Source organism: Sciurus carolinensis, chromosome 11 (genome assembly GCF_902686445.1).
Source record: "Sciurus carolinensis chromosome 11, mSciCar1.2, whole genome shotgun sequence".
NCBI classification, from domain to species: domain Eukaryota; kingdom Metazoa; phylum Chordata; class Mammalia; order Rodentia; family Sciuridae; genus Sciurus; species Sciurus carolinensis.
Genome location: NC_062223.1, coordinates 90650297 through 90672441, shown reverse-complemented (window position 1 = coordinate 90672441; position 22145 = coordinate 90650297). Strand labels below are relative to the sequence as shown.

The window sequence follows — 22145 nt, the reverse complement described above, 5'->3', positions numbered from 1 at the left end:
TTGTACATGAAGGACCTTCTGTAGAGAAATATTACACTTACCAAAAGTTGTCTGGCTATTGAATTATAGTAGTAGGATTTAAACCCAGGTTGTCTGACTCTTATGAACTATTCTCTGCTGCCTCTAAAATTTGGCCTTTCTATTTGGAATCTTGAGGACATGATCTTCTTACTAATGATCCAATTTGTTACTTCTGGCTGTGTGACCTTGTGCAGTTATTTAAATTCTTGAATCTCAGTTCCCCCATCTATAAAATATGCATAATAACAAATATGGTATAGAGCTTTTGAGAGGAGTAATTAAAATAATGAATGTGAAAGGTGTGTTAGCAACTGAAAAAGCAAGGTTATGTTGGTGCTAATCTTTGTTATTAATTATAGGTGCTCTTTGGAAATTTGTAGTGCTGTTTTATACATTAAACATATTTTCATAGAGAAAGGATATTGGAAATAACTTGTAAATTACCCCCTTTCTCTTCTTTAAATTTTGAGTTACTCAAACTCATCCTGAGGATGTCAGATCCACAGTGAGATTTCTTCTGACAATAAATACTTGGTTAACTCCCTTTACTTAATAACATTTATACTTGCCTCTTTTTTAATATGTATTTTCTTTGGATTATAATTTCTTATTCATGATCTGGTTCTTAACTAGACGGTCAGTTCCAAGAGGACAGGATCTGTGTCATATTGACTATATTCTCACTATTCCAAAGTGCCTGTACACACTGCATGCTCTATAGATGATTTTGAACACATAAATATGAAATATATATTTCTCTTTCTAAAACATGCAATCACTGTTGCTAACATAACTTTAAAATCAGTTAAACTAACAGTTTTTAGAACATACTCATAATTTTCTAAGTGTTATGCCTTTAAGTAAGTAAGATAGACCATGGCTCTGAGTATGGCCCTCACATTTCTATGCTATAGGTCATTCTCTCCAGTATTCTCATGGAATAATTAACTATCTATGGGGGAAGGTCTGAGCAATTTGTATGAAAAACAGCTGTGGTGTTATTTAGCATAGAGAAGATGACAGTATATGTGAGGGGAGAAGAGATACATGATTCTTCAATGACAAAAACAATCATTTACTATTAAAACATGAAATAGATCTGGGGGAACTATCATTTAAAAAGAGTAATGTATCATGGCTAGGGAAAATAGAATTGCATAGCCTTTTCCACTTGATGGAAAGCAACATGGAAGAATACTGCAGAAAGAAAACAATGATAAGAGAGGAAAAATAAATATCTTTTCAGAGTCAAGAACTGAGGTTCTTATGTAAATGAGATAGCCCAACCCAGCCTAAAACTAAATGCCCCCACAATTTGGGGAAAAAAGACAATGAAAAAGCTCAAACAGAAAGACCCAGCAAACATCAGTTGAACAGTTCATGAAACCTGTTTCCTCTAACTCTATAAACAGACAACTTGCATTTATTCAGACTTGTGAATGAATTGTGGTCAATGGAGTGTGGGCAGAAGGTTAAGAAGACACTTCCAGGTTTGGTCCATGTATTTCTGCCCTACAATTCTCCATACACTCCACCATCCTGTCTCCCAGGAAGCTGCAGAAGATCCACCAGGGAATTAGAGAATTATAACATGACCATGTGGAAGGTCACTCACCAACAGAACATTTAAATTGGCCTTTGAATTTTTATTGAACAAGAAATCAATTTTCATTCGGTTAGTCAACTAAGAGTTTGGAGTTTGTTACAACTTGTAGCACTATTAATTTAAGTAATGCTTTCCACTGTCCTAAATGAGATACAAATGCTCATAAGTGTAATAATTTGAAAGATTTAGAATAAAGGATTTTTGACACCTCATTTACCACTATAGAGTCCATTTTTTTTATAAAGTTTAGTGAATAGATACAGTAAAAGTGAGTGATTTTTATTTTATATATTTTATAAAAACTGGGAAAGGAATTTCAGCAGAGACTGCTACTTTTTTCACCAATACCATTTCTCCTCTTCTTCCTAATAATATGTAGCCTAAATGGTTCTGGGTGCATGGCCTCCAGAAGGAGATTCATTTCTCTAAGGTTGAGTGTTAGCATTACTGCTTGAACATTTGGTAGAACAAAAATGATGAGACATACTTCTAAATCATGCCTTTATAAAAAAAAAAAAAAAATGGGAACACACTCCTCTTTCCACTTGACAATTTTTTGCTGATTCTCTTGAAAATATGAGGATGAAGACAGGGAAGTGGAAGCCACAAGCTGAGGATGGAGGAATTGCCCTACCAGCCCTGGATGATCTGCCTCCTCATTGTTTCATAAGAGCAAACTTAACTTCTATTCTTTAAAAAAAAAACCCACACTGTTTGGGTTTTCTTTCTTATAACACTTTCAAGTAAACCCTGATTAGTAGGTGAAATAGTCTAATTCATCAATATCCCGGGAAACTGGAAAACTATCCATGAATTTCAGAAAAAATATGAGCCACAGTCAATTTTGGCATATACACAAGCAAGTCTTCTGGTACTCTTTAACTACCACTCTTCAAGTATTCCTGTCTATAAAGCTGAACCTGGCAACAATTTAATTCTCTACAGCATTAATGTAACAAAACTTGAATGGTGTTCCTGGACTTCTACAGTGGAGTGACCTTGATGGAATAATGAGGATGATGATGATGGTAATGATTTTAAAAATTGGATGACTTTTATCATTAGAAGATGATATCTTTCTTCAGATTGGCACTGAAATCATTGTCCATTTCATATATGTTTCCTTGGATCCAGATAAAATTTTAGCACAAACACCTACTGAAAATTCTGCCTAAAAATAAGTAATCCTTTTGATCCTTCTAAGTTTTAATGTAAAGAAGAAAAGAATAATTAATCATTGTATTCAGCATGAAATTGGTCCCAAAATGTGGAAACTAGAATTAAACTTTACATTTGTAAATTTAACATGTTTATTTTTGTCCATATTTTTCCAAGTAAGTTTCTTGAAATTTATAAACTATGAGGTTTTTAAAGAGTATTTGTGGAGATTAAAGACACAAAGTGATGGCAAGGAGTGAGTTCTGTGGTCATATTAACTGGAAATACTTTTTGTTGACCAAAGTGAAAGAATTTTCTATATTGGATAACATCTCAGACCTCACGTTCTGGTGAGTTTTTAAGTTTGTAAGAGGTACATACCACATTCATTTACCAAATAGATCAGTCCAATGATCAACATTTCATTACATATATACTAATTTCTTTGAAGGATAAGTGCAAGGTTTATTTCAATCAACTGTTTACAAGGGATTTCCAAAGTTAATTAACAGGTAGCTATTTGCATTATTTTTTTCTTCATAGCAAGAGTTTAAGCTCCACTTGAGAACCTAAAGACAGGAGTAAGGGACCTTTTTAACTGATAAGAAAAACTAGCCATCTAGTGGACCATCATCATAATAAAAAACTTGTAGTTCTTACCTTACCATAATATAAACATTAACCTTTATAAATTGATATGGAATCTCATTCCTTCATTAAAATGACACAAAAATAAAAAGCAACTGCTTAAACTGGTATATAAATAAACAAAGAACTACAACATGAAGAAAAATGGTAATAAAGATAAATAAATATGCTTTGGAAATATATTTTGAATTAGGGATTTTGAGAGTCTGTTGTCACTAGAACTATGAAGTATATTTTAAAGCAATTCTCTGTCAAAAATCTATATATTCAGGTAAATTTAATACTAGTTGTTGAGCAATTAGTTTATTGTTTGGCAGAATGATTTTTCATTCTCCTTAATGTGGCAAAAATAAGATTCTTCACATTGTTATCTTTCATCACATCTGTATATTTATATGTAAATTTTAAGCACCACCCTGAAAAAGTTTGATTGTAACTTGTTTTTTGATTAAACTTTTATTTTGAGAAAAATTTCAGATTCACATGTACTTATATGAAATTACAGACAGGTATTTCATGTACCCTTTAGTTAACTTTCACTAATTTTAACTTGAAAAAATATGTCCATTTGAGAGATAAATGAATTATTCAGACTTGGACATTTCACAGATGGTTTCTTGAAATTAAACAAAATAAGCCTTTCGCTTAAAAATGATGCTATTTTTGCCAATGATAAATTTTTACCTTTCAAGCAAACATTAGAATTTATGAAAATTTGATTCCATCAGTAATGATGTTTCTGATATTGATGTATGTGATTTTTCAACATTGTATAATGAAATATTGCAATATTTGAGGTACCTGCATAATTCAGTATTTTGCAAATGAACCACGAATAATGTTATAAGATCATTCATGAGTAAAATATCCACTCAAGATGCAAAATAGATCCATGAACTTCAAAGTAACAAGTACCAAAGTTCAGATATGATTTCATATTTGACAGTGCAGTTAAACTTTTAAGAATTTCCCACTTGTGAAGTTTTAGTATAGAAAAAATATCCACAATTACCTGAAAACATAGTTTTGAAATTTCTTCCTATGACAATTATGTAATTGAATCTGACTTTTCTCTAAGTTTTCCAACCTAACAATACATCATATTTTGAATGTAGATCACAGGTAAAACTTCAGATGTCTTTCATTTGCAAAAGTTGCAAGGTGGTGCCATTCTACTTAACTACTTGAAAATATTTTTTAAATTGTTATTTATATGAGTATATAGTTATTAATATTTCAAATGAATATTTTTAGAATGTCTGTTTTAGCTTTAAAAATAATAAGTAGCCAAAATATAGCCCACATAAACAAAAGCTTGTTAGAGTTCCCCATTTATTCTAAGAATTACAAGGTGATCCTGAAATTGAAATATTAGATATCAATTACTGTAGAAGATTGCAAAGTCTTCCTAATGTGCACAAGACATAGATAACATGTCCTTGGTACCCTGAAGTCTTTCAGCTCTTGTATGTTAAATGAATAAATGCACCAAAATAAAGAGTTCTATTTTTAATTTTGCTGCATTTATTCTCATGAGTAGTAGCATTTCCCCCAGGTTTGTCCCAAGGAAGTGAAGTGTCCTTTTGTTTGACTTTACGCTTACAAGGGTACATTATTATTTTGTTTCATGAAGATTTTCTAGGACACCAAATTCAATTGTTGGAGAATTAGATTATCCCTTAGCAAACTCTTGTTTTCCACAGCAGTGAATTCCAATGATGAAAAATTAAATGGAAGTTCTTTGGTAGGGGTAAATACTTATCATGAAGACTGATAATGTATGCTAAATTATAAAGAAAGTTGAGAGGACTATCAAAGATCAGAGAAGACAGGGGCAGGAAAGTAAATCATTTTTTATGTCTGTGGTAGGAACTAGGTATATATATATATATATATATATATATATATATATATATATTCATAGTGACCTAAATATATAATAACTAGATAATTTTTTCAAATAAGGTAGAAGATTATCAGAGTATTGGAACTGATCCTCAAATCCTACCTGTTCCATACAACTTCAAAATCAGTGCTTTGGTTGATTTTAAAGGAAAGATCCTTTTCCAATCTGGAAAGTTTCTCTCCTTTTCTCAATTGTGCTTCCTAAAATAGTGCTTATCAGCATATAATTCTATGGTCTTTTAATTCATAGCAAAGATGGCATGTGCTTTAAGTAAATCTACTTATCAATAGTCACATTTGTCAAAAACAACAAATTGCATGCTTAAACAATTAGGAAGGGTAGTAGAAGAGGGAAGAGACCAAAGGTCATCTAAAAGTCTCCAAATCTATATGGACTAGTACTCCATTTTTGTACAGAGATAGCCCAGGCTTTTCCATTATTACACATACTTCTAAAATTTTACTGAGTGCCAATAACATTCACAAACCAATTCAAGTTCTTTCTGAAGGAAAAACACAACTGAATTTCTATGACCCAAATGTCTCAACAATGTCACTGCTTCTAAAGAAATTTGTCTGCAAAAATTAGAATGTCCCCTAATATTAAAACAGTCTATTTTGAGTAGGTCATTACTGCATGTTTTGCTCTGGTGATCCTCTTACATAAATATTAAGTCTTCCCTGAGAGCAGTTTTTGCCATAGATAGCTTAAAATACACATAAATATCTGGTCTTCATCCACACTCTAGAAGATGCTGTTTTATTTCAGAATTTTAAAAACCTAATGTTCCCTTTTGAAGAAAGACTTACATTAAAAGGAAACCTAGTTCAAAAGTGATAACCTTGACTCATGTTTGAATTCTCTATATGTGAAAGGAAGGGTCCTATTTTGAAAAAGAGAATAAAGACTTACCTCTCAAAGTATTTACTCTGTTTAAAATCAGCTCATAAAGGAAGGACACAGACTATCTCCTGAGCTCACTGGAATAATCACTTTGCTGAGAGTGGTTCTTTACTTAATCAGTGAACACTAAAATATCATAGGATCATTTAATTATTAAGGATTAAATAAGATAAGATGTGAGAAGTGAGAATGTTTGGCACAGTGTTATTGTTATGATCAGGATCATTGTCTGATCAGAATACTGATTCAACTGCCAAGGTAGTAATGCTGAGGACTCAGTAAACCAGATTCAGAAAGATTTTCCTGGTATGGATAAACTCCTTCTCAAAACCACCTGCTTCTCTTCTGTGCTAGTATGCCCCCAACTACTCAGCTTTCTGATTCCCTCAGGATTTGTGAGGAAGAAGGGAGCCTTCCAGTTACTAGAATGCATCACTTCACTTAAAACAGTTTCCTTGGCAGTCTGGCTCACAGTTAGTTTCAAAGGAACTTATTTTTAAATCTGTGTGACCATTTTTGTATCAATTAAGAAAGTTCATTTCTCAGCAGGGAGACTGAAAATTATGCCATTTTTTGAGATTTCTTTGTGACTGTCTAGATGGACTTTCTTGGAAAATGTACATTCTGCTTATTTTAAATTTTTATTCAAAATATCAAAACTTCCATATTACTCTTGAGATTGCTTTTTGGGAAATCCTAGTGCATGAATTGGTAAAGTACTTCCCAGTGAAGTGTTTAGCAGCCACACTGACATGGAAAGCATGAAGAACAGCTGGAGGAAGACTCCTGGACATCCAAAACGGCAGTTTATTCAAGGGGGTGTTATATGAAGATAAATTCAATTTTGAGTGGCATATGGCTTAAAAGAACAAAACAAAGACCAATGATTAGAAATCAATGGCAGATGCTTCAGAAAAATCCTCAACTTGATAAACAGAAACTTTCATTCCATACCACAAGTAAATGAATGAATGAATGAATGACTCTTAATAATGGCAGAATTCTGAATTTTGGCTAATAACTGTAAAAGGAGTGCTGAAGTTGAAAAGTCATACATTTAAAATAATTGATAAATAGTGACTGTAGGAGAAAAGTGTGATGAGAGGTAGGATATTTATACAGTCTTAAAAATTGCATCCGTATGGATAGTTTATTATTTGCAAAGGAACAAAAGAAGAAATTACACAAAGGGAAAACTGGGCCATATCATGAACCAGAGCGGGTCATTAAAATTAAAATTAGTATCACTAAGGTAAGAAAGAGGGCTACCTTTTGCTCCCAACTGATACCCTCTGCAAAAGATACAAAGTCACCTATATAGAATACTGGCTAATAATGCATTCCCTGAATCCAGTCATGAGAAACTACCAGACATACTCAAAATGAAAAATATTCTATTAAAATATAGGGGAACTATGTTCTCCAAAAATATCAATTTCATAAAGATGCACATCATAAAGCCTATGGAAATATTTCAGATTAAAGAAGACAAATTAAATGCTTCCTGACATTACACTGAACCCCATTATGGAAAGGAAAAATACTATAGAAGGTATTATTTGGTTATTAAAAGTTAGAATGTAAACAGTAGATTAAATTAGAACATTATATCAATGTAAATGTACAGAAGATTAAAATTGTCTTGTGGTTATATAATAGAATATTCTTATTTTAAGGAAATAGTAGCTGAAATTTTTATCAGTTGAAACCTCATGATCTATACTCCTACCCTCAAATGGTTCAGACAGGGAGAGAGAGAGGAGCAAATAGGATAAAATGTAAACCGTAAATGAATTCAGGTAAAGGGTATTGTGCGTTTTTTGCACTTCTTTTATTTTTGCAACTTCTCTGTAAACTTAACAGTATTTTTTGAATACATTTTTTAAAAGGAAAAAAAAAATATAAAATGTGCTCCTGGTCTGGAAAAGTGCTTGTGGATAGCTCAGAGCAATGGTTTTCAACATTTTTCCCACCATGAAACGAGATTCATATGATAGACATCAATAAGCTAGGTGATTGGATAGATGTGATTTCAAGGACTCTAGTTATTATTTATGTGTTCAGTCATCACATACTTATTGGATACCTGCCAAGTGCAGATGATGTGTTGTGGCGTGCCTTTTCTCTGCTTTTCAAGTAAGCATATTAGAGTGTGTGTGTGAACAAGAATAAATTATTGGAAAAAAAGTAAAAATTCACAAACATACTTTATTAGCAATGTTAAATTATTTCCTGTAAATCTGTGTTCCCTGTCTACCTGAATATGTTAGAATCTCATTTGAAAACCATTGACTGAGTTGATTCACCCTAAACTATTTTTGACTTGGGTCCTTCAAGAAGTAAGATTCTTCTGCTTTATTTCTGTGACAAGTCCATGTTCCTTAATTAGAAAGTGCAGACTTTGTCATTTATGATTGGAAAATCTGCCTGAGAAACTGATAAAAGTCACTTCAGCTTTCTTAAGGGTGGATTCCTGTTTCATAAGAACATTAATGCCAGCATCTGGAGAACTGTTGTTGACCTCTGCGAAGTCCAGTGGAACATACAGTCCTCCCAATGGTGACTGCATAACTGTGTTCCTTTGTCTCAGCTTATAGATTCTGAGATTCCCTGGCCTATGAAGTGACTTCTTAAGTTCCATTGAAAAACCAAATTGGTATTGTTCACCTTCAAGAAAGCTTTAATTTACTCAGGGTCATCGGAATGCAATTGAAAGAACTTTGATTTTGGCACTTGACCAATTTATTTTAATATTTAACTCTGCTACTCAATCAGTGACCAGTGATAGCCAAATGTCTTAATATCTCTGATCCTGTTTGCTCTATCAGTTGAGAATAATAATGCTATCTTCCTCAGAGAAAGGTTGTAAGAATTAGGTGAGACAATGTCACACCAAGTGTTTGGCACGGTTCCTTGCATACTCTGATCACTTAAAATGCTGTAGGAGAATAAGCATAACTTTAATTTCTCTTTAGGATGGGACTCTCCTTGTCTAAGTTTTTCTGACACAGGAAAAGGATGGAGATAGGAAACTGCTCTGCACTGCAGATCAACAGAAGTTAAGGTACAGAATGATAACCAAATAAAAAGTTAGAGAAATACTATGGAAGAGAGGAAAGTTTGTCCATCTGGGAAGGGGACAAAGAACTTTGGGGAAGCAGAGTCTAGTGTGAAATTTTTGACTTGTGTGCTCTGCCACAAGTTGGCCCCATATGTTTCCTTCTGTTAAATCAGTGACTGGAGTGATTTGTTGTTATTCTTATTGGGTTCAGTTCCCTAATATAAATTGAGGTGAATGGGTCAGGTTTGTGACTGATCCAGCCTCTGCTTACAAAAGAATAAACACATGTTGGAGGGAAGATGTAATCAACATTGAGAAATATGTAGAAATAAGTAGGAATTAGAAAATGCCATAAGAAGGAATCTTTGTGGAGCATAGAAACTTTAAGGGACAGTGGATTTGGGCTTTATCTGAAATACAGATTGTGTCCTTATTGTAGTTAAGAGAATAGACTTGCCTCAAAGAACCCATTGTCTAGAATATTTTAAACCAAAGGAAGAAAGCACTGAAACTTAAGAAAATATATCCACACTCTTATATCTATATTTCTACAATATAAAAAGTTCTGAAAATGAAATTATTTTGTTTGCACCAATACTCTCTTTTTGAAATAACCTGATTTTATTCACCATTAGGCTACTTATGGTCTCTATTCCCAGAATATGTATATTTATACAATTTGCTGAGGCATCATTAGTGTGCTGGATTATGGTGTGATCCCAGAGTCTACTAGGTTTATTGTCAATACAGGTGTATTCAACACAGGACCTTACTCAACTCAGCAAATTCTGAATTCTCAAACACCTCTGAGTGCAAGGTTCTGGATAAGAGATTCAGAAAAAAAAAAGAAAAAAGTGAGTGAAAATAAAGTTCTTACCTTCCAGTGTATTTCTAAAGCTGAAATTGGCAGTTCTATCCATGGAGTCAGATTCATACTGGGTCAGTCTTAGGCAAAGTTCCACATCATCTGAGGACGGGAGCCTCGGGGTCCTGGTTTTGTCATGGTTGCCAGGATTACGAAGTAAAGGTCCTTCAGGGGTTCCATCACATAAAGTTTGACGTCTGTTGTACTCCTCCAGGCGACTACAGATAATCTGTACAAAATATTTTATGTACAAGGAATTACTATCACCTCTGAGTCAAGGAAAGAAGAAGGGGAGCTTTGAAATCCTGATTACCATCTTCAGATTTCTAACCATCAGATTAATATTTTAAAATAAGTTGTTAAAGAAAGTAGTTTACTGAAGTTTTCAGAAAAGGCCATGCAATTTAAAATCCAGAGTAGGGCTCTAGTCTTGCAGCTACCACTTTAAAAATAGTTTAAATTTAATATTTTACATTTCCTATGGTTCACATATCAATTTTTGGTGAAAATAACCACATTATATGAATACTTGAAAGGAAAACTAATTCAATGAATATTTTTTAAACGTCTATCATTTGTTAAGCACTGTACCCAGTGCTGGGGCTGGGGCTGATAACAATAAAGGCAGTTACCTTTCTGTCTAGAAGTCCATAGTCCCTGGCGTGGTCAACAGTAAACAACTAAAATGTACTTCATTAGTATCAGTGCATATTATATTCAGAATGTAAAGGATTGGGCATAATTCCACTTTATGCTTTCTTGTCATAAATTTTTGCATTGGTAATGTCTATTTTTTGATGTGCAGAATAACAATTTTTGGTAGCTTTTTAAGCATAGCAACTTCCCTGATTCTTTAATTTAGCTAGGACTGATGTAACTCTTTTTGGAAAATCATCATCTTAAAAATTGATAATTCCTCAAATTTTTATATGAAAAAGTTTAAAGAAACTATAGAACAAGAATTACTTTATTTAAATCATATGGCAATACTTTCTACTATAGCAAATGAGGAGTCTTAGAGACAGAGAAGTGACATTTTTCTAAGTTAAATGGCAACATTACCACTGTAACCCAAGTTTTTCAACTGCATCTTTAGTACTTTAGAGTACTTTTAATCCTGCACCAAGTTTTAGATTGACTACAGATTTGAGATGCCTGTTATTTAACATAAAAATATTATACTCTGGTCAACCTAGCAAAGGAAGGGAGAAAGGGCTTTATACAGTGCCCTTTCAAATACAAACCATATTCTTCAGATACAGAATGTTTTTTTGGGGGAAATATTTGGTAAAAATAATAGTGGGTGATATCATGTTAGCCTGTGTTAAAGGGCAAACCCTGAAATAAATGATTTAATTTGTGGTTGAACAGGGTTGTCTGCTTTCTGTATAAATTGGTTCCTTCTCTAGTATGGATGGGTTTTCTGACCTATGCACATCAATGTGACTGTATAAGACGAAAGCCCTGTTAGTCAGATATGATTTTGTCTGTGTTTTAGACACTCCATGCTAAAGATCTTGTGCAAGAATTTGGGACAGATGGGTCCCAGAAATCTGCATGTGAACTTGGTAGTCAAGGTCTAAAAGTGTAAAATGAAACTTGTGGATTTGATTATAGGAGGAATTTTGCAAGATTAAAGTTGATATTGTTTGGGGAAAAGGAAGAAAATCAGGAAGGAAAACTAAACGAAAGAACGATGGAGTACCCATGGAAGGCAGACTCCATACTGACATAAGAACCTGAGATTCTAACAAGAAAATATTGGTCTATTCTGTGAATTACAACTGTGACAGCTGAAAGTAAAATGAGGTGCTTTCTGGGCATGAATTAATTCCAACTGGAATTAAAGTCAAAGTCCTAAGATGATGTTCCAAGTCTTTCCTATATTTGACCAATTATCCCTTTAAGGTCATATCTCAAAATACAGGATCATGGGGGTTAGAGATTTAACATGAGAATTCGAAGGAGTCACAATCTGGTGGATAGCACTGAGTAAGAGCCCCCTATGTTAATGAATCACCAGTAGGACACACTTCGGTACTTCCAGCCTGGGCAAGGCAGGTCTCTGCTTTACCCTGTACCAACACACTGTGGGCCCCACACCCAAACCCAGCCCGCCTTTTGATTGCACCAGAGCCCTTGCCAGGAAAGGGAGGGCCTCCTACCCATGGCCCTAAGCAGGGGGGAGAGGGAGACTAGATGGGGTTGTTGCCAGGATATGGGGTAATGGCCAAGATTCATTAAATCTTGGCTATTACCAAAGAAGTCAAAGAAGCTGTGACAAGGAGGCAGAGAGCATGCAGGAGTAGAGTCACACGTGCTGACATCCCAGAACATGGTGGCTCCTTGTCCCTCTGACTTCACTTAAAACACAAACTCAAGGATGAAATTATTAAGAATTCCAGGATCCTGGTCACAGATTATTAAGTTTCAAATGTAGACTCCACTCCCTCTTTTTATTTATTTATTTATTTATTTATTTATTTATTTATTTATTTATTTATTTTTTACAGACTGCATTTTGATTCATTGTTTACAAATGGGGTCCATCATTTTGTTTCTATGGTTGTGCATGATATAGATTCATAGAATTTGTGTAATCATACATGGGTGTGATGTCTACCTCATTCCACCATTTTTCATACCCCCCTCCCTCTCATTTCCTTCTACATAATCTAAAGTTCCTCCATTCTTCTCTCACCCTCCCATCCCTCCTACCCCCATTATATATCATCATCCACTTATCAGGAAAAACATTCGGCCTTTGGTTTAGGGGGATTGGCTGAGCATAGGTCATTGTGCAACCACATTGATTTTTTGCTGCAAAGCTTTCCCTGGTCCAGAACTTGGGCCGGTACCACATTCTTTCCTGTTTTTCTACTTCTGCTCTTTCAGCTGTATCAACTGGTTTCATTGTTTACATGACAACTACATTGATAAGGATTCTTAAATTCCCATCTCTAGTAATTGACAACTCCTTTGAGTTCTAAATGTATATTATTCTTTTTTGACTTAATAGTTCAATGTTATCTTACATGCATCCCAAATATAACACTTAAAATAAAATCCTGTTCCTCTCCCTGTGCTTCCTTTCACACCAGCCATCCTGTAGTTCAAGCCAGAAACCTATGAATCATCCTGGGCAAGCTGGAAACCAGTGAATTGTATTTTGTATGTTATTCTCCTTTGTCTTTCACATTAATCCATCAGCCAACATTATCAATTTTTTCTCCAAAACACATCTTGAATCTGGAAATCATTTTCCATTTGTTTACATCCTGTGTGTTTCTGCCGCTAAAGTCAGACTGCCAACTCTTCTCTGGACACTGTTTGTGTTTGTCCATTCCATGACTCTGTTTGTAGATAAGAATGCCCATTCCTTGCCATGTATCTCATATCCTCTGTTATTTAGGGCCAAGGAAAAGAATTTGTAAAAACGGACTTTGACTAAAAAAGTAATCCAAAAAGATCTGGCTCTGAATGTAAAGGAGTTTTAGGAATCTACCAAATTATTTTCATTATAGAATGAGTCAAAACATAAATGTGCTTCGCATATTGTATAAAATTATATTCAGGCTACATCTAGAAGGTGTAATAGACATAAAGTAATTTAGTGTTTAGACTTGGGCCTCATCTTCAAGACATCTCATTGTGTAGGTGCAAATATTTCAAAATAAAAAATCTCAAGTTTGAAGCATTGGTATCAAGCATTTCAGATAAGGGATACTCAATCTGTAATTTCTTTATATGTAGGCAGAAGAATAAACTATGATAAAAATACATCACTAAATGAACTGAAAGAGCTCTTTCAACAAGCATAAAATATTCTAAGTAATTAAAACAACAAAATTTAATTTTCAGATTTTTTTTCTTAACACATCAAGTAACACTTCATCTTAAAATCATAGGTGTCTTGGATTCAGTGAAACAGAATTATTAACCAATAGTGAGATAAAAATTCTAAGTGGAAGATGAAGTACAAGAGAATCTACCCTACCATCCTTGGTGGTTCACAACAGGGGTGTACCCCCCTAGGAAGCACGTGACCACTAGGTAGATGATGTTGAAGCTTTCTTCATTTTAGTTTCTCTCGATGAACAATTATCACCTTCCTTGCATAAAGGTAATCTTCCTAAGGACAGATTTTTAAATTCTTGTGTTTCTGTTTACTCCTTTATTTTTAGAATATAGAATCGTGTGCGGCATTCCATAGAAAATAAATAAATATTTGTGGGATGAGTGAACAAAATCAATGAATGAGCCAAGGAATCTCCAGCCACAAGTATGTATGGAGCACCTGTTTTTCCTGGTCCCATTATGGTACTGACCTTTGCCTTAGAATATACTTCCAAAGATATGTCATTCTTTACTTAAACAAACCCATCCCAGGTCATGAGGGTCATCTGTCTATACAATTTAAAACTTATATTCACATAACTACACCATGTATTTCTATGATTTTATCCCTATTTATTGATAAGGAAACAGCTTGAGTGTGAAAAACTACAACAGGTTAGTAGGATTTGCAGCTCTGTGTCATGATTACTATTTTTAAGGACAACAGGCAACATGCATGGAAGAATATTTTTAAAGTCAATTTAAAGCCTTCCTGGTCAACTGCATCATATTTGAAAATAATGAAGACAATCCTGAAGGTCTCCTGCCCCAGTGAATTTGCAATCTATGAGCCTGTAAAGGCAAATTAAATCATCAGCATGAGGAATTGAATGAATAGTCCCCCAGGGATGACTGCTACTCTGTTAGATGAGAGACTTTTAGAGAAACTACTTTGAATTTTGGCCACAAAGATATAATTTATGAATTGAAGCACTGTGTTGTAGAAAAATAATTGGGTTCCAAATTTAGGTAGATGCAGGATTCAGTTATGGCTCAGTTATTTACAGTACTATGACAATGAGCAGACTTTTTAGCTAATCTCAATTTCCTCAATCATACTTTGATAAGATATATGAGAAGGAACTATTCAGCCAATAGTTCCTGCTTCAATAAATGTTAGTTTCCAGTTTTCCTCATGCTTTTCATGATTCCTCAATCTCTTTATCCACAAATAATTGGAAACTAGAATGGTTGAGTGACTCGTCAGCTGCCATATGTTTAGGGTCAGAACCAGAACACCATATCCACTACATTTATTTTTGCCTGTTAATAACTTAGGAATAGTTGATTACAACAAACCTTTGCACTGAATGTAAGGTTTTTGTTGTCTTCATGATGTTGATTAACTAGATACCTCAGCAAGCACATAATTTTTATTTCTTTTTGAGTAATAAACCTCAGGATATTTTCAAAAGATTCTTCTGCCTAAAAGATGATGACAGAAAACTCAGTTAAGTTGAAGAAGTTGAATGGAACTATTTTTGCTAAAATGCCAAGTGACTAAGGGTTTTGATGAGTAGAGGTATTAGTAGCAAGGAGGAAAGCTACTCTGGTCCAGAAATCATTTGGAAATTTAACTTCAAATCATTGTCTTTATATTTGAAACATGAGGCAGAGTAGGAGAAATTGTTAGCATTATGGTTATGATCACACAATTATAGTCAGAAAGACATGATTTCCAGTATTGACTCTAAAACTACATAAGCTTAAGCAAATTACTTAGACCTACTATCAAGTTTTTTCATCTTTAAGTAGGGATTATGACAACTTCTCATTAAAAATCAAATAATCTAATATATGTAAAGCACATAGTGTAATGCCAATTGCAGAGTTTTAATAATGATGACCATTATAATTTTTATTTAATATAAGACCATTGGCAAGGTTATCAAATCTTTAACATTGTTTGGATATCCATTGTTAAATAACTAACTAGAATATGCCATTTAAAAATATATCATAATATTTTACACACATGGAACATAATATATCATTTACTAAAATTATTTTACACAAAAGGATTTTATGACTTACTTCATAGTAATATTATATTAAGCCATATTATTCTAATTTTGAAACAAAAATGTCTCAGAATAATAAGTAACTTGTTTTGGGACTTACAGCTAAGTAAGTTACAAAAGTCTATTTGAGTTTATGTTTATCTGACTCAAAAAGTCTACTATCTGTTCTATTTCTTTCCCTTCCATTTAGTCCTCTTAATAATACAGAAAACATATTTGATAATTGCACCTTGTTTTTTCCTTCTATTACAAAAAATGATCAAATATTCTAAATAATTTGTCTAATATTATCTGGTAAATGACAGAGGTTGAATTGGAGCTCAGGTCTTCTGAAAAGGATTTTGTTTTCTCTATTTTAATACAAGTGATTTATAGTATCTTCTGGGGGAAAAATCAAGTATGCCAATTCAAAAGAAATAAAGGGAGACAGAAAACAGGTAATTAATGAGGAAGGTGAACCTAGATAATGTTTTAACTTTTAAGAAATAGCAACAAACTTTCAGCTATTAAAATATTTCAGGAGCAAAGATTCTGTTATGGCATTAGAGGTTTATCTGAAAAAAAATGTAAAGCATATGACATTCCACAGAATCTTTTTCATGAAGAAAAAAGAGAAGCTGTTATTTCACTGTGCTGTTGTCATGGTTACCTAAACCCATGACTCTCTTCTGAAATGTGGCTTTTTCTCTTCCCACTGTTTGCTTCCATGTGATGTGCCTTTCACCTGATGAGTGAATACCCTGACCACGCTTCACTCATGTCTATCACCCAGGAAATGTTTTTTCTCTTTATTTTGACTCATCATTATAGTTATCTTTGACATATCTTTTCTTTTTATTGCTAGTTTATCTATTCGTTCCATAATATTGGATCCAATCATGTGAATATAGTTATTTTGCAATTAAATGTTACTGAGCAGCCATCTTTTTCCAAAAGTAATGGACTCTTCTAACTGATGACATCAAAAGCTTCTGACATTAAACAAACATTAACAAGAATTGTGAATATAAACTTTCTAAGAAAACTAACATCTTTTATCTGCTATTTCAATGTATGGTTTTATTTCATAGTAGCTCTGCCAGGTAAATACTACCAGTTTTATTTAAATGGTACTCAGATGTTGTGATCTTCCTTATTGTATTTTCCCTTTCTTTGCCAGTACACATATACATTTATATAGAAAGAACAGAGAGATCTACACAAAATGTCTTACTCCAGACTTTGAATGGCTGCTTATTGGCATTGATGTTTCCTCAGCTTTGAGGGTACTGGGTACTAGGTTATAAAGAACAGTTTAAAGTCCTAAAAAAATCTATCCAGGCAGAATTAATTTTTTTTTAATCTGTTGGCATTGGAGCTAGCATTTCTTCATCTTTAAATTTTATTCAATTCAGTATGCATTTATAAAGCTCATTACATGTATAATTAACTGTCCTGAGCTCTGTGGATACAAAAATATTCATTTACAAATGGTCTCTACTTCAGAGTGTCTGACAGTCTAGTAGGCACAGACGGGCTTGAAAGATATTACATATACTGAACAGTTACAGGTGCAATGGTATAAATCTCTGCAAAGTGTAAGAATGGCACAAAGCAGGGGGGTCCAATGCTATCTGAGTAAGGGAGGTGAATCAGTAAAGGTGTAACAGATGATTTTCATTCATTACAATACAAACAAAAAGCATGGTGTTTTCATACATTGTCTGGTGCACATGAGTTTCAAAGGAACCCAAATTGTACATCCACAATTAGTGGTTTATTCAATCCTTTCTGAGCCTAAAGAACAAAATAGCTGACATAAATAGCAAAGGAGTCAGTCTCTGGGTTTTTGGTGCCTAGATGTGTGACCTTGGACAAATCATTCTACCATTTTTGGCCTTGCTATATTTTATAAAATGTGGACACTACATTCGATATCATTGAAAAGTCCTCCAGAGTTAATAAATGTTATCAAATCTCTGAATGCTCTGTTTGTGTGTCAAGTAAGAAAATGTCTAAAACCAACCAAAAACAGAGGCTTTGTATCAGAGTAGCTGTCAGCCTAGCTAATTCAGAAGGTATTCAGGAACTCATTTAGACTGGAAGCTATTTGATCTCATCTTACACAAAATAGTCTAGTTCTTAATTTGAGTGTTCAATTTAAGGAAAAAAACATTCAAATCAATGGTGTGTTTATTACGGAACTGTGTTTTTATAAAGTGAAAGCAAAGAGATACCAAAATGATCTCCATATTAATTAAATCAGTAGTTCTCAGAGCTGGTTGCACATTAGAATCACATGAAGAGGTTTTAAAAACACAGATACCCAAACTTCACAGCAATCTGAATTTCTGGCAAGGAGTTAGATTTGTGAAGCCCATGCAACTACTTTTAAAATATTAAGCTTCCTAAGTGATTTTGATACTGAGAACTACAGAAGTAAATCAACGTTAAAAAAAAAAAAAAAAAAAAAAAAAGAAAACTGATCCTAATCGTTGAAGGACTCTTTAACCAGAGAGGCTGTGCGATTAAAAGGACACAGACATCACAAGCTGCATTTGTCACTTCTGCAACATTATCTCTGATACCACACACAGAGACCAAACAGCAAATGTTCATTCATTTAGCCTCTCTTATTTAAGTTGCTATTTGCTTGTTTCTCTTCAATGGACTTCCTTCACTCTGTTTCCTCATTTTATCTGAAAAGCCTATTCCCACATAGCACTTTACTCACAGAACAAGACTGAAGTTAATATTGTAACCATTTCAGTCTGACCAGTTTTCTTTAGAAAGTAATAAAATTGACAATAATCATAAAGAGAGAAGGGAAATAATTCAATTAATAATCCATAAAAGATTTAGGAAAAAAAACTCAAATACAATTCTGGGTACCTTCTGGTAATGTACACCTCATGCATCTAAATATCAGTTTATATCTCTCCACTGAGCTTCAGTGTGTATATTGTAGGGTTTTTTTTTTTGTTGTTGTTGTTGTTATTCAGACAATTCTTCAGTCTTTCTGGGTCAAGTGAAGCTACACAGTTAAGGAAAGTATAAATGCCAAAGCTTGACAGTATTTTAAGCAGTAACATAGGGGGTGAGATGAAAAGTGTTATATTTTATAGATAAATCCATTTTGTCCCATGGTCCTAGATGTGGAACATGTATAAAAACTTACATATAGCATATTATAAAATAATATATATTATAATTAATGATAAGCATATAATATAATATCAATACAATAACACATTAGCTCTAGATTATGATTTCCAACCTATTTTATCACATCTGTATCAATTTCATTGAAATAGTCTCAGAATTGAAAACTTGGGACTTAATAGGTTAAGTTAGGAAATCTGAAGATTTACTGAAATTGTTCTTATGCATACACATTTCCCCAGTCTTTCCCATGCAAATATACTCACTAATTTTAGTAAAAAGCTGACTCAGCTGATGCTAGAAATTAGTGGCTATTTTTCAATGACCTCAATTTCAAGTGTGTGTGAGCACCATGGGAAAAGCCCATTCACACATCAGAACTGCACATGTAGGGCTGTGAGTGCAAGCTTCTTCTCATCTCACTCTAACATTGTACTTAATTCTATAAAATATTGCTGGCCAGAATTGCTGCATTAGGAAATTTTGAAAGACAAGCAGAAAAACATTTCTTCCATCTATATTTATTTTAAATGATAACTACGCACTTATTTCTTACCTTTTGTCACTAATTCAGAATGAAAAAAAATTCAAATAGGAGGAATGGGAATTTAATTTGAAAATTGAAAACCCTTCTGCTGTAACTAAAGTTTGCAAGTTCTTAGGAAGAAAATTAATTTCTTTTGCCGTCTAATGAAAATTTGAGAGTGGACCAATCCTTTGCCTCAAGACACAATAGCAGTCATTCCCTTGTAAATTATATATTCAGACTGTCCAAGAATAAATATTATCCTTGCTATTCAACAACTGTGGTTTTAAAACAAATTACATAATAACTTTATACCTTTGAAAGGGGGACAGTTTGATATTAAGTATTAAATGAGTTAATACATAAAGACAATTGCAACAGGACTTCATACATGCCAAATGCTCAATGAACATTAGCAGTTTTCCTAATTTACCTATTTGAATTTCAGGATCCTTATAAATTAAACAAAATAATCCAATCAGTATTCATCAAACTTTCATACACTAATAATCACCTACACATTTAGCAAACCATGCTTTCCTAGGACCCTTCCATGAAGATTCTGATCAGTGAGTCTGGATCAAGGCCAGAGATTTGTATTTTTAAATTGTACACCTTATGAATTTTATTTTATTATATTATTATATTAATTTTATTATATTAATAATTTTGTTCCGAAGCACTAGCTAAGTAATTTATCAATCTAAATCTTCCTTCCTTCCTTCCTTTCTTCCTTCATTCATTCATAAGTACTTTTAGAGCCGTCGTGGTATGTCATGTACCATCTCAGGTTCTGGAAAATAAAGTGATAAATTAAGTACCTTTGTTCATTGAAGTTAAGAAGCCTAGTAGAGGAAATAAATATTGAATAAATAATCACACAAATGTCTATTTAATTACAATTATGAAGTGTTCTGTAAAGGGAAAATACAAGGCACATTGATAGCTCCTAACAGGGGACCTTTCCTACATTGGTTGGGAAATCAAGATGAAGACCCCCTGAAGAGCAATGGCTAAAGTTCATTTCTTCTCTTACATTATACAAGCAGCACATTTTACCTGCCAAGAGGAGAAGAAGGATCCTGGGCTGAGTAGGTTAGGGTTTGCAGGGTGGCGCCCTCCCATGTACTCATCAGTGCAAATATCACAGCTTTCTGCATCTCGCCAGTCCCAGTATGGAATAGTGAAGTTCTCATCCCCTGTCAGCTCCCGAATTTCTTGTTCCCACAATAACAAGAAAAGTCTATGCCAAGGCAGAAAACCTGGTGCTTCATGAGCAAAATCAATGTCTCTCCAGATTTCAGATCCTCCAAGCAGTGTGTCCCTTGACACATAGTAATGCATCCAGACAAAGAGGTCATAAATGTTGACATCACTAAACATGGGTGTTGATCCATTATTCATTTGGCCGTAGGTGCCTGTGGGGATGACATAGTCTTTGCTGATAGTACTCTTTGCTAAAGTGAGGTAGGCAAGAAATCTGTCCTTCTCTGGGACACTCAAATCAAAGATGTTTCTTCTCACCAAGAGTTGCTTTTCTGTGCAATTTGGTCCCCTGAATCCAAACTTGCAATTTCCACAGTTGAATCCCATGAAGTTGCCAGAGCACTGACAAGTCCTATTGTAAAAGACAGAAGGCCAAGATTCCCGGTCGTCCACACCTGTGAAGGGGAATTGAGGCCCCAGTGGTGCATTAGATATAAGAACATCCTGACAAGAGCCTCTGCCCGAAAGCTGGCCACAGGGACTTCCATCACCTCTCCAGGGTGGGCAGCATTTCTTCTGCATCAGGCTCTCAGAGGAGGCACAGGCTCGAGGGAAATGGCCTGCACATATCTGGGAACCCCACAGCAGGCAGCACAAAAGAGCCAGGAGCATTGTTCCTCTAGTGCTTACAGATCTGCTTAAGGAGGTTAACTGGAGCCACAGACTTCTCTTTCCAACTACCCTAACAGTGACTATCACATGTTTTGGCTAAGACCTATAAACTCCACTCCCACCTCCAACATTGAGTACTGTCAGCTTTTATCTTAAGCTTTCATCTTCTGAAAAGCACATGATTAACTATTATTTTTTTTAAGTTGGCACACATCCCACAGTAGGATCAGCTTATGTTAAAGCAAGAAATACTATTTTCACATTAATAATTTAATGGTGGTGGTTACTAGATTAATAATGGTTAATAGTAATAATGCCTTATCTAAGCAAAGTCAGTTCATTGGTTATGAAATTAATGGTGAATTGTATTTGCAAGTGAGAGGTTCTGTCAGGAATAGAGCTTCTCCTATCAAGAAAAGTCAGCAGTCAGTGTTCTGGGTTTAGGCACAAGACTGATGTTCCTTAGAGACTATAAATGGATTACAATTTTTGTAGAACTCAATTTTCAGAGAGA

At 34.0% G+C, this 22145-nt stretch overlaps 1 protein-coding gene across 1 annotated transcript in view; it reads right to left on the bottom strand.

Annotated features, from left to right (window-relative positions):
* Positions 1–21631, bottom strand: part of Tyr (tyrosinase) — a 98616-nt gene extending 76985 nt beyond the window's left edge. The window contains exons 1-2 of the mRNA XM_047518684.1: positions 20813–21631; positions 10181–10397 (exon numbers count right to left, since the gene is read on the bottom strand). Coding sequence (XP_047374640.1) covers positions 10181–10397; positions 20813–21631 — 1036 coding nt within the window. The remainder of the gene's footprint in view (positions 1–10180; positions 10398–20812) is intronic.
* Positions 21632–22145: the final 514 nt, after the last annotated feature.